At 36.8% G+C, this 13,371-nt stretch overlaps 2 protein-coding genes across 3 annotated transcripts; one reads left to right on the plus strand and one right to left on the minus strand.

Annotated features, from left to right (window-relative positions):
* LOC104892782 (E3 ubiquitin-protein ligase HOS1) lies at positions 1 to 8,990 on the minus strand. Of its 2 annotated transcripts, XR_007274565.2 has the most exons (11): positions 8,583 to 8,990; positions 7,036 to 7,426; positions 6,452 to 6,586; positions 6,144 to 6,319; positions 5,568 to 5,975; positions 5,307 to 5,465; positions 4,083 to 4,577; positions 3,607 to 3,744; positions 2,238 to 2,959; positions 316 to 700; positions 1 to 183 (listed from the first exon to the last, which is right to left on the minus strand). XR_007274565.2 is itself a non-coding variant. In XM_010678782.3 (10 exons), the coding sequence occupies exons 1-10, from the start codon at positions 8,694 to 8,696 to the stop codon at positions 535 to 537; spliced, it is 2,904 nt and encodes a 967-aa protein (XP_010677084.2). In that variant the 5' UTR covers positions 8,697 to 8,990; the 3' UTR covers positions 1 to 534. The 2 variants fall into 2 exon arrangements, 1 of the variants encoding a protein (XP_010677084.2); XM_010678782.3 differs by having other exon boundaries at positions 1 to 700.
* Positions 8,991 to 10,694: 1,704 nt separating this feature from the next.
* LOC104892783 (hypothetical protein) lies at positions 10,695 to 12,274 on the plus strand. Its single transcript, XM_010678783.4, has 4 exons — positions 10,695 to 11,504; positions 11,594 to 11,665; positions 11,783 to 11,843; positions 11,951 to 12,274. The coding sequence occupies exons 1-3, from the start codon at positions 10,926 to 10,928 to the stop codon at positions 11,786 to 11,788; spliced, it is 657 nt and encodes a 218-aa protein (XP_010677085.2). The 5' UTR covers positions 10,695 to 10,925; the 3' UTR covers positions 11,789 to 11,843; positions 11,951 to 12,274.
* Positions 12,275 to 13,371: the final 1,097 nt, after the last annotated feature.

Below are 13,371 nucleotides of genomic sequence, written 5' to 3' on the forward strand. Positions count from 1 at the left end.
TTACCAAAAAATGAAGCATAAATCAACAAAGGAACCATTAGAGGCTCATCACAATTTATGTAAAGCGAGATATTAAAGGTTTCATGTAATCTAACACAAGAGTCAGACGAAAATTGAATGTAACTCCTCCCTTCATTGCTTAAACTTGGGCACCTCCCAAAACAAAGCCCATCAATTTCGTAGCTGAAATGTGTATGATGGCCAAGTCAGAACTTCATATCCTCTGTTTACAAAATTTTCTCATAGCATATGAAATACATCAGATGTAAGACACAGAAGAAAAAGGCCTAAACTGTGCAACTTGGCTCCTCTTACCATATATTTTCTTCCTGCACACTGTAGTTCAACTACCAGAGGCTGTAATCAAGTGACCGACTTCTTCCGGAAATTGAAGTATTGTGATATTTATTTTCTTTCCGAGACAAATTTTACCACTCTATCTCATCTTCTTGCAACTATTGCAGCCAGCCTCTTGCAGCTAAATCCACTTCCAAAAAATTAATCAAGAAACTGTGGCAGTCTTTTTCAAGTATTTTATCTCCGTGACAGTCTAGAACTTCTTCTCACTGGTGTCGGACGAGAAGCAACCCTCAACAATTCTGAACTTGGCTGCTCTTCTTCATCACCACTTTCATCCGACCTCCATCTTTGAGCACCACTAATGTTGAAATCTACAGCAGGAGAGCTGTATGTTTCTCGACTGTGAGGAGAGATAGCATGTGTAAGACTTAAAGAGAAACAAACAAAAAGGTGTGACGGATGGCAAAGACCAAAAGCGCACTAGGTATTTAGGTTCATTTGTGAATCTAAATACTCCCTTAGTATCAAATTAGATGTAAAACACTAACACTTGCTAATTGGAGTTGTTACAAAATAAATGTACTGGACAAGTGTGTGTGTGCGCGCGCTCTTGTGCGCGTACTTGTTAGAACCACCCTTATTGTGAAAACATGTCTCGTGATGAATCTCCCTGTCTATAAGGTTCAATTTTGAACTATTCTTATCGTGAGAACCTGCCTTAATGGCACAAGTGTAAAATCATCATTAAATTTTCTCACCCCAATCAAAATCATCCATATATACTCCATCCAGTTTTTTTTTTTAATTGATACATTGTTGTATGCACAACAATTTAGGCAATGTCACTTTCAAGCTTTTTGGATGGTACTTTTTCGCTTTTTTAATGTAAAATAATGGGGAAAAGTGAAAAAGTAGTACTTTTGGGTGAAAAAAGAGAAAAACAAATATATAGTATTACTTTATGGTGGGCCAAGTACCCCAAATAAGGAAAATGTAGCAATTATAAAGAAACAACTATTTAAGAAAAATGTAGCAATAAAAAAAACGGAGAGAGTATATGTTAATAGAAGGATTTTTTGCATATTTTTTGAACAAGATGTGCAACTTTTTTTATCATATGCTAATTTTTATTTAAATATGCATCTTATTTCTTAACCACATATACTTACAGTTCAAAAAGTGAAATATGCACATCTAGTACAAAATATATGCACATCAGTTCAGAAAATAGGCAAATGAATCCTTCTCATTGTAAGAATTAAGATCCTCCTTATTGGATCCCAACTCTCTCTCTCTCTCTCTCTCTCTCTCTCTCTCTCTCTCTCTCTCTCTCTCTGATTCTTTTTGAATTTCCGATACTCCTTCCATTTATTAATGTAGTGTAAGTCTTGCAGAGTTTTTCCAGGTAAAGATCTTGATAAAATCAAATTACTAAACTAAATACCAACTCCTTATCTTATTAGTAGCAATATTTACTTTTCCACGGAATCAAACAGAATGTTGGCCCCCAAGGCATCAATATCTTTAATTATATGTTAATAGATTGAATCTCAGATTTAGCAAAAATCCCACATGATATATTCTTATTTATATATATATTAGCAGAAAAAATACAATTCAAATCAAATTTTATAAAGTTTGACCTCCGATATGCACACGTGGAAACAAAAAGGGAACAGAGGAAGTATGTCATTGGTACATGGTGATATAAGGGATGAGGATAAGGGTAAAATTGGACCCAAAAATCTAAGCTTCGATCATTAGCCAAGAATTATTTCCTTAAAAGTTATAGAAGGGGGAAGTAATAGGTTCTATTAGACAATGAAACCATCAGGAACCATCAGGCATCAATCAGCGTATTGCACCAGTCAGGAATCACATGAAGCTAACAGATAAAGGGGAAAAGGGCTAACAAAAACAAAGTATAAGTCGCTTACCTCCAAGACATATCCATTGCATCGCCTGAAGAAGCCATATTTATAGGTCTATCTAGGTCTCCTGGTGAGAACCTCTTACCAGAAGCAGTTTTGTATCTTTCTTCAGGTGAGTCATCAAGCAAGCCACGGTGGCTGCTAGGTGTCCTTGTCGGTTTAGCCATAACTCTGCGAGAATGTGGAGGACTAACTTTAGGAAAAGGTCCAAACAGACCATTTTGCTCAACTTGGGGAGAGATGTCATCAAGTACAGCATCATGAATTTCACCCTGAAAGAACCTTGATGAAGCTCTATTAGCATCTTTAACAGCCGAAGCCTTCATCGAGCGGACTCCAGGAGTCAAGACATCATCCAGCTTGGAATTCTTGACCATACTGAATGGAGGCTTTGATAATCTTCCAGTGTTTGCGACGAAATTACCATTGGAAGTAGATGGAGACGAAATATTAACAAACTCAGGTTCCATATCTCTAGCATGTCCAGATGGTTCGGAAATTGGATAACTTGATGGTCTGAAAGATGTCTCATGCTCCATCTGGAGAAGGAGGGAAGAGCTGAAGGAAGAGGTTGCTGAAGGCGTAGAAGCAGCTTCTTCTTGCTCCCTAACAATATCTGCTTCTCTTTGACAACCAACCTCACCCCCACATATAACCATTTCTTCAGGCAACTTTCTATTCCTCAGCTGCTGCTGCTCGACTTCTGGAAGTAACTCGACAGCTTTATTCTGCTCAAAAGAGCACCACAAACTCAGTCTACTACATCAGGTGCTCAGTGTTACTATAATAATAAAAAAAAAAAGGCTAAAACAGGTGTTCATGGCAGGAAACATGACCAGGAATGTAAACACAAGCACTATAGAGAGATAAAGAGAGAAGAATGACTCAGCGTCTCAGCCTATATAAAATACTCTACAAGAGGTTAGTGGGGGAAGATGCAAGAGCATCCGAGACCAAACTTATCTACGCTCAAAAGATAACACCACCTATCCTTTGATAGTTTGATTATAAACTGGGACAAGCTGTCAAGCACTCAACATAGATGCATGATCTCGAGACAAAACAGATCTGTATATCCCATTGTATAAGAGTTCCAACCAAAAATTTATTTATGAACAAACTTAGAAGTTAGTTCAATATGTGACAATATGCATATCAGAATTACAGAAGCAAGATCTGCTCCACTATTTTGGAGACTCGTTCCAAGAAAAAGGAATAGGAGGCTCAAAGGCAGAGCTAAGATGAGTAAAAAACGAGGCAAAGCTGAGGGGAAAGAACAGTCGAATTTCTGCAACCACCAGCTTGTCAAGTAATAACAAAAATAACAGCTATGAAATACGAATTATCAAAATAAGCATCGAGCAGGAAAACTTACCACCAATCCTGCTCTCCAGTCAGCTGATGATCTCATTCTGCACAACACCTCTTCATTGACATTATGCATTGATATAAAATCCTCCTCCACTCTCTGAAGCTCCATATCTGTATGATACGCATCAATATATCGGTGGCGCTGAAGTATGTAAACAAGCACATAACTGTATTAGTCTCTAATTGTTCAAATTATTGTCTATCAAACACAGTTAGAACTTTATAAATATGAAACTCCACCACAAAAAAGTTACCAAAACTTAGGGCCCTGTGCCTCTAGCTTGCAGCCTGTACAGTATTCTTTCCCAAAGGCAAACAAAATCCATACAGCGAAGCAATGAAAAAGCATCATATACTTAATTGTTCCAACAATGGAAGTCTCACAAATAAGATGACCCATGAACGGGAAAGTAACAACTTTTACTGGAATTGCAAGGGCTATGGTGTACAGAAGGGAAGACAGAGAGGGAGGGTATTCACCTGGAGATAATACACAACAAGAAGACTTCCAGCAGTTGTACAGGGGTCACCCATTGCACAATCTAAGAGAGATTTACGAAGATGCCTCTCTTCATCATAATTCCAGGGTAACTCTATAAAACGGTCTGTAAAATTTCTCCGCACACAAAGATAGCAAATTTCTGTTACCAACACAAGTACCCAATCTGTCCAATTTCTGAGTTCGCCATCAGAATCTTCCAGAGTATCTACTGGCAATTTATGTTTCAATTGCTTCTCTTTGATTTTCATGCAAAGCATCCTCTGGTACATAAACGCTTCTGTTAAAAGGCCACATTCCACTCTGACCCTGACTGCTGTGACTGCCTCACTCAAGGACACCTCAGCTCCACCATCACGCCCACACCACCGCAGAAACATAAGAGCTGAATCAGGATTTTTTCTTTCTAACAGAACTTTTGCAATCTTCGGATGAGATTCTGGACTTGCTATTTCAGGGAGAAGTCGGCAAGCTTCCTACACAGCATAAATATTCGAGCTACTTTTCATTAGGAAGAAACAAACGAGATGATATAAGACAAACCATTTGGAACTCAAACTGTTAGGCTCTAATAGTGCATTAATAACAATCACATACCATAAGAGACAAAAGCAGAAGTAATGATTTCTAGTAGGCAATGACAATGTCAATAAATACATCAATTTGATTCTAAACAGACATAGAATAAACACAACATAAAGAAAAACAAAAAACAAAAAAAGAGAAACTCAATTGTAATTATCATCTAACCAGCCATGATGACTTGAAACTAGTTACCACATAACTAAAGAAGACAGACAATTATGCACTGTTCATTAGCGTTTTGACCAAAGTGATTCAGAAAGCTTTGTCACAAAACTTCTCCAACCAAAGATAAACAGCTTACAGTAATAAAAAAAATCCTAATGGCCTAAGCCACAGGCCCAAAACATAAATTCTTAACCTAATCTAGTGCAAGTTGTTTAAAATTTGAGAGAATTTTCAACCTAATGGAGAAAAAGAATGGGAGCACATACTATAACTCAAAGTGCATCTCGAAATAGTAACCATATCTAATATCAAAGGCAAGGCTTTTCAAAATTAAACCCAATCTAGTTAATACTCCATTCACCAGTAAAAGATTCAGAAAAAAGGTCACTTTGTTTAATCCAGCATGCTTATAAAACCAAAAATACCAAGTATTTACACCTAAAACAAGCAGTCACCTGAAGGGCTTCATCAGTGTGATCATCCAAAAGATAAAAGGTAAAAGACTCCAACATAGAGTGCCTGGTTATACTGAAAGTAGCTGCAAAATCATCTACTACATGCCTCCATTCCTCGTCAGCCATTGTCCAATGGCGATCAAACAGATAATACAAAAACTGAGCTAAGAGTTAAGGAGCTCGCTTCATGAAAAATCAGAAAGAATCTGCATCAATACCAAGTTCTTAACATTTAAAAATAGATGTACAATAAAAGGATACAATAGCACGTTTGGCAACCACCATATCAGAACTTCCACAAAGGAAGAGTATATCAATGGCAGCCCTCAAATTTTCAAAGGGATAGCAACCTCCCAATCCCTCAATCTTAAACCTGAAGAAAGATGAACCTCCGTCCCTTTGTAAAGATGAAATTTCTAGTTCAATTGCACTGGCCGGCTCATGATCCACGTCAAATTCAAGATTCAGCAATGCATCCTCAATAAAAAGACTTGAAATATCATGTGCTGTAGACTCTCCAGATAGTTCATCTGGTTCAGGCCAAGCACGCTTTACTGCAGCTGACTTCCTATCACGCACAAGTGTACGCCAAGAGAAGATATTGTTGTGGCGAGACCTAACACTGTCCAAAAAGTGATGTCTAATGCACCACATCATCATTTCCATATGCTGAGATTCAACAGAAAGCAGAGCAGGATTAGTAACATTAAAGAAACTTTGACGAATGAGCAACTACGTTTATGACAAATGCAGGAAAAACCTGACATGTATGAGTACTTATACAAATCAATTGTGTCAATAAACTGGGCTAGAAACAGATTAATTTACATACTAAACCTGCTTGGTCTTTGATATGCTCTCTTGAAGTCGGTGGAGATCATCAAGCTTTGCTGAATGCGAATCCTTAAATGACAAGTTCAAAACTTCCAGCACACTGGATAAGCCAACCAGCTTTGCCAAAATCTTAAGAAGTGCATCCATTTTGGTTTTCATCTCATTTATTGCAAGATTATCTGGTCAGAAAGTCAAGAAACTGACAGTGCAGGCGACAAGATTTATAAATAAACAAAAGTCACAAAAATAAAGAAGCAAAAATATGCTAACTACGAATAACATAGCAAGAAAGACATAAGCTGGTCGGATACATATCCCTCGGACTTGTTCTATGATATTCTTGAATGCTCTTTTGCACCAGTCCTTGACGACCACCTCATCCAGTAGAAATGCTATTACAGGATCACTTGATACAGCACTTTCATCCATGCAAACATCTGTAACATCTATTAGATTTCTGTCAAGGAAATACGATCTTTTTACAAGTCAGTCTTTCACATATAAATGTCACGAATAGCTTCAAAGACAAAGGCAAAGAAGAATTTGGAAAAAAAAAATACAGCACAAGCCCAATATAATTTTTTTTTTAAAAGTGCATCTTAAGTCTCAATGCCACTGTGTTAAATTAACTGTTGTTGTATGGTTTTTTTTATTACTACAAAAGTTTAAGGCAACTTCCCCAGACTCAAAATGCATGAATTTGACAAGAAATTTTAAGGGTTTAGTAGAAGAAATGCAAACTTGATAAAGGGAACTTTGGTCCACTCAAAAAAGGAAGCAAGGAAATAAGAATAGACTAAACAAACTTCAGTGCATAACTTTCAATTGCTATTGCAAAGTTAATATGCATGAAAACTGAGAACAAAGGCATCAGAAAAATCATATAAGAGGATACAATGGCTTATCAAACAGCATAAGCCGTTCTCCATTGCAACATCAAACAAAGAATAAAGACGTTGGACGTCAGCTGTAAGGTATTTTCCACTATCTTCCTTCTCCGGAAATCTGTCATTGCAATCTTTGGAGATAAGACCTGCCTCAACACACTCATAGTAAAGGCGAAGCTGAAGTATAGCCCCGTTTTTAGGCAAGGAAGTTCTACAGATGGGGCAGTTTTCACAGCGTTGGCTGCACTCTGCACATAAAGATGCGTGTCCACATGAGTTGAGCACACACTCCACAAGGCGACCACAACTCCTCAGATCTCTGCTGGCACGACATCGTTCAACTTTTGCCTCATTGCACAAATCGATCAGATCAATTGATGCCAAGTGTCGCAGAGCATCCTGGATTTTCCAAGATGCATCAGAATGTAACCCAGTGTGATAGTAATGCATATTTCTTTATCATGAAGCAGAATGTTTAGTTTCTAGTTCTAGCAGATAACAATCGGCAGCACTGCGACAGTAACCCCCACACATTAAATGTCATGAAATGGAAATTCCTGTTTATCTATACTCGACTCGTGGCCATAATCTATACCTCGATTCACCAGTATAATTTTATAGCCCATATATTCAGTTTCAGGGTTCGTTTTTCTTTAACTCGTAAATAATATTTTTCTTCAATAAATTGCCTCACTAGAAACTAATCAATGTATTACCCCTGCTACATATATCTAGACTTCCCAAGACCCGCTTCCGTGATACTAACAATGTATTCTTGTTGTTGCATTTCTACTTATTAAACCATTTCCACCGAGCTATAAGGAAACGGATATAGCTTCAATTACCACCAATCGCATAAAATGAATCTGACACCCAGGAGCCAGGTAGCAATGAGCACACAGCTCCACCAGCAGTACCACCTTACAATGCCCATTTTCACACACTAAACATTTTCTTCCTTTTGCCCCCCTTCTCCAAGAAATTTGGCCATAAAACTTCCCAAATCACACTACTATAAAATTTAATAGTTCCTTACTAACTCAGATATTATACAGGCACCTAAATATTCTCTTCCACTCCCCTCTTTAATGGAGATTGCATCTACCATGTAGTAACCAAATCTTCAGTCCCCAAATACGATTTCAGATTTCAAAAACTCGATATACTAATCTCGCGATTACTTCTAACAATGACGGCCTAAAACTTATAGTGCACTCTCACACTCAGCACTCCACATAGCAAGCATGAACATAAATCCATATAGTAAAAATATAAGCTATAGTTCTCAAATTCCATCAGGAACGTTATCCTGATTCTTAATTTGAACTTCAGCCCCCAATAAACTATGTTCATCTCACCCAAATACTGACAACTAATCTCATTTACAATTCAATGCTCACCCAGTTGCATTATTCCTAATAACCAACCAAATTTAATGTACCCAAATCAAGTACTTTTTGCACTCAAATTTGAACCCTAATTTCAATTTATCCTAAACTAAACATCTCTAGTTTATGAACTGAATTGAAATTTCACAAGAACCAAAAAAACAAACCTGAACAGCTTTGCTGCTGTAATTTGGTAGTGAAGGAGAAGAAGCAAATCTGACACCGACACCATTAGTGGATTCAGAGGGAAAATTTGCGCTGTTATGCCTAATTCGGTCCATCTTACATAAATCAAAGAAAAACCCTAACACAGAAAACGCTAGGGTTTAGCGTTAATTTTTGAATTTGGTGATTCGATAAAAGCTGGGTTGAGTATAGAGAGGAGAGAGAAAAAAAGAGGGTTTTTTGAATTTGAGAGTAAGAAAAAAGTGGGAGGTTTTTAGGGGAAAGAGAGTGTTTGAGTGACAAAGTTACAGAGCCATTGGAGCTTAGCTGGGGAATCTTCCGGAGTATTTTACTCTTTTGAGTCCGGACTCCGGAGAGGTAACCAGCCCAAGATGGCCGGCCCCAATTCTCATTTACGATAGATAAACGGGTGAGTCATATCGATTTTGAATACTTCATCCGTAACAAAAAGAATGTAACAATTGAATATTTCATACTTCATAAACAATACTTAATTATTGTATTCTTTTGGTTACGGAGGAAGTATATTTGAGTCGGAATTAGGCTTCACTTGAACACGATGTGTTTAATAAATTGTATATGATTGACGATAAAATATACTCCTTTTTGCCATTTCAGTTGTTATATTTTGAGAATATATAAAAGAATTGGTTGAAGTCGTAATAAAGTACTTGGTTTCCTTTTAAGTATTCCAAATTTGATGTGAGCGAATGATTAAATGTATTAGGATATGGAGATAGTGCATTGAGTGGTGTGATTTAATCTATATTCGGTTGGTATATGATGATCCTGCAAATAGATGTGTATCTACCTATTGTTTTTAATCAAACGAAATATATTGTTGGATACACTGATTAAAAGTTTAAATCAAACAACTTTTTCTTATAAATAAGGATAACTATTATCTAAAGATGGGAACGGGGGGATCGTGCTTGGTCATATCGGGGATTTACCATCGTCCAAAATGGTAATGGTGGCCTTAGACCGATACATAGCAGCAAGGTTTTGAGAGAGAAAATAGATAAAGAAAGATAAAAGGAATGAGGAAGGTGGAGGCAATCGAGTGCAATTATGAAAAAACAAACTCAACAGTGACTATTATTTATATATCCATGTTTAATGCATGATTTATACATTTAACTTCAATTGCATAACCTTTACTGTCTTACATCCTATTTCCTAGGTTGTAATGAAATCAAAATCAATATGTAATACATATCATAAAAAAAATTCATCCATAAAACTTTTTTTCCAATTTAGTTTCATTATCGTCCACTATTTTCTTTAAAATTTGGTAATCATGGTATTAAAAATAAATGAAACATACAGAATATTGAAGACAATATTTTTTTTAAATACTGCATATTAATAACACAAACTTACTTACTATTACCATTCGTTATCCATATAAATTGTGGGGGGATAAGATCTAAATTTCACATCATAACTACTAGTTTGATTGAAATGTCGCAACATCTCAATAATGATATTGACGATGGTCACTATAGCTCAAACTGACTATATAACCTATTGATAACCTGGATATGACTCGGGTAATAAAACTGTACTCGTGACACCTTTTTTCGTATTGAAAGTTAGAAGTACAAGATAATATCTCGGCATTTATTCCCCTTCTCTCACTACATTTTTCTATATCAATCTCTATCACATAAAAAAGTCTAACTTAAATATTATAAGGATTACTCAACCAATCTTTTAAACCTGTTAAAACTTAAATGGTTAGTAACTTTATCAACCACTTAAACAAGAAATCTTACAACGATCTCATCCCTTTCCATCACCCATAGGCAATAATAAAAACATGGGACTATGTTCTACCATTTTACTTATCTCAAAAATAGAAGAAAATTCCAAACTCCTTGACAAAAACCATACATTAGTACTACCCCAAATCAACAATGACCTAGTTTATAGTCTTATAGAGCAAGATATTTGACCTTTTCACGCACCCACGTAATCCCAAATCCCACTTACATTACCAAATTACCCTGTTACATGACCACTTCTTACCCCACTCTTCCACTCCCACTTCCATGTCCCCACCCCACCAAAACGACAACCACCCATCATAAAACGACCACCACCATGTTCCCAATCTCCAAAACGAAAAGTCTAATTCAAAGGGTATAATCGTCATACCAAAAAATATCTCAACACTCCTTTATTATACGTAGAAACAACACCACCAAACTCACCAACACACAAACACACAAACTCCCGCTGCAGAAGCGAAGAAGCACAACAAGGAAGAGGTGAGAGAAGGAAAGTTGTTAGAGAGAGAAAGCTTCATCACAATCACGTTAATGGCGGCAGAACCAGTAAAATCACCACTACACAATTTCCCATTAACATTTCTAAAATGGGGTTCAAAGAAAGATCAACAACGATGTCGTCGAACACCTTATGATTCCCCTCTATCTCCTCCGCCGCCGCCACAATCCGCTGCCGTCGGATCACGCTCATCCCGCAACCGCCGCAACAACAACCCACCAACGCCGCCGAGAACATCAGCAAGTTATGATGACGTGGAGGAGAGAGAATCTGGGAAAAAGATGGAAGTTGCAGAAGAAGGTGAAGGTGATGGAGATGGTGATAAAGGATGGAATTTACGACCCAGAAGAGCTGCTGCAATGAAAGGGAATATTACTACTACTACTAGTAGTGTTACTACAATGTTGGAAACTGCAGGTGATAAATCGACGCGGTTTCGAGGATTTGAAACAACACAAAGTAATGGAGGAGGAAGTGAGAAGAGAGAGAAAAAGAAATTTTGGATTGCTTTGTCTAGGGATGAGATTGAAGAAGATATTTACTCTATGACTGGTCATAAACCTTCTCGTCGCCCTAAAAAACGTCCCAAGATTGTTCAGAAACAAGTAGAAGTGAGATTTTTGTTTTTCGGATTTTTTTATTTTGTTTTTTTGTAATGTATTTGTTTTGATTTTGGGTGATTTTTTGTTTTGGTTTTCAGAATGTTTTTCCAGGTTTTTGGTTGGTTGGGGTAACACCTGAAGCGTATCGTGGTTTTGATGTTCCTGTTAAGGTGTGATTTTAGATTTTTAGTATATGGTTTGATCAAATTTTTCTGGGTTTATGTTTTTGGATGATTAGTGAACTGGGTTATGGTTTTTTTTTTTTTTTTTTTTTTTTTTTTTTGCAGAGGTAGATATGGACATAATGCAAAGTATTTTTTGCTTAATTTCTGACTAGTTTGGAAGAAGGTAAGGTGTTTGTTATAATGTTGGATTGATTTTGAGTTGTGTGAAATGTTGTTATCATTTTGAGGGTTTGGTTTGTAAAGATTGTTGTGTTGTTTCAAATTTTGCAGGTGCATATTATTGAAATGACCTCAGGAAACTGTGATTTTTTGTTTGAATGCTTGCCGTTTGTCATGTTCGAGCCTCGATTTGGAGGTATGGTTCTATGTAAAGAGGGTTATTTGGGATATATGACTATATAGAAGAAGGATGTCCATTGACTTTTTTGCTTTATATTTTGGTATACATAGGGCATAGGGGTTTAGGACTAGGGTTAGAACAAGGGAAATGGGTAAGTTAGTTTTATTTTGGATTAATGATTATGATAAATTGGGTAGTTGCAAGATGTAATCATGGATCTTTGGTTTTACAATGAAAAGATAGTGATTTTCGTATGCCTGGGATCTTCTATCGCGCTCCGAGCTTGTGATTTTTGCCTTTTGCACCTCTTGTATTTGAGGCTTGAAGAAACTGAGGTTTCTTTATAATGAATTGTGATATTTGACAGGCTTCCCGACTTTGTTTGGGGGGCAGATTAACAATCATGTACTTTATTCGATCGCAAGAATCACAATTGGAAATCTTATTTTCACCCTCCTGCTACTTGCATCTGGAAGAATCTTTTCATCCACCGCTTCTTCAGCGACAGGAATCCCATATGAGGTTAAAGTTACATGTGCTTTTAGCATACTTTTGTTCTCTTTTTCTGCTATGTTCTCTTGTTTGTCGTTGATAGCCAAATAACCAATCAGATGCCAATTATATTCTTATGTGGCCAGGACATTGCATGATGCATTGAGATTGGGTGATGAATGAGCTATGTTTTACGTTTTATCCACCACCATTTAGTAGTTTAGCAGATGATGGAGTCAGTCAGTTAACTCTATGCTATTACAGTTTACGTGATATGACACGAGGGTCAATGATGGAATGTGGAAATACTCCCTATTTTATTCGTTTGCTGGCTTTGGTTGTTAGTTATAGTTGTGTTGTCGAGTCATTATTGCGTATTAAGATCCCGATATTGCTCTTTTATAGCATGTTATGATGTTTTATATACATCTAATTCTCATTTGGTAATCTATTTCGCCATATCATAAGTTTGTCTAGCATTGTCACAACGTATTATAGGTAGTGGAAGTCCAACGGTTTCTTATCTAGCATTCTATAACAATGTCAATCCTTTAGTGATAGCCGCATTTCTTAGAGTATTCAGATAGGGGAAGTTGGAGGGGAAGGAATATGGAGGGATCTTTATATCCTCTTATTCGGATATAATGTGGGAAAATAGAACGGAAAGGGAATTGGAAAGATCCATGTTCGTTATCCTCTTAATAAACCAAATTCTTCCAATATTGAAAAGATTTGGTTACCTCTACTAGTTTCAACCTTTTCTGAGGAGGCCTCTTTGTTTATAGCAGGTTTGCCATTGCTTCTATTGCCTTGTATTCTTTTTTTTTTCTTTTTCCTTTTATTTTGCAGACCTGGAGTT

The sequence above is a fragment of the Beta vulgaris genome, chromosome 5 (genome assembly GCF_026745355.1).
Source record: "Beta vulgaris subsp. vulgaris cultivar EL10 chromosome 5, EL10.2, whole genome shotgun sequence".
NCBI classification, from domain to species: domain Eukaryota; kingdom Viridiplantae; phylum Streptophyta; class Magnoliopsida; order Caryophyllales; family Amaranthaceae; genus Beta; species Beta vulgaris.

Excerpts from the sequence above, each read along its gene's own strand:
- LOC104892783 (XM_010678783.4), top strand. The coding sequence starts at position 10,926 with ATGGCGGCAGAACCAGTAAAATCACCACTACACAATTTCCCATTAACA. Across the intron at positions 11,505-11,593 it reads TTGTTCAGAAACAAGTAGAA|AATGTTTTTCCAGGTTTTTG; the intron begins GTGAGATTTTTG and ends TTTGGTTTTCAG.
- LOC104892782 (XM_010678782.3), bottom strand. The coding sequence starts at position 8,696 with ATGGACCGAATTAGGCATAACAGCGCAAATTTTCCCTCTGAATCCACT. Across the intron at positions 7,427-8,582 it reads ACAGCAGCAAAGCTGTTCAG|GATGCTCTGCGACACTTGGC; the intron begins GTTTGTTTTTTT and ends TGGAAAATCCAG. Across the intron at positions 2,960-3,606 it reads ACTGGAGAGCAGGATTGGTG|AATAAAGCTGTCGAGTTACT; the intron begins GTAAGTTTTCCT and ends TCTTTTGAGCAG.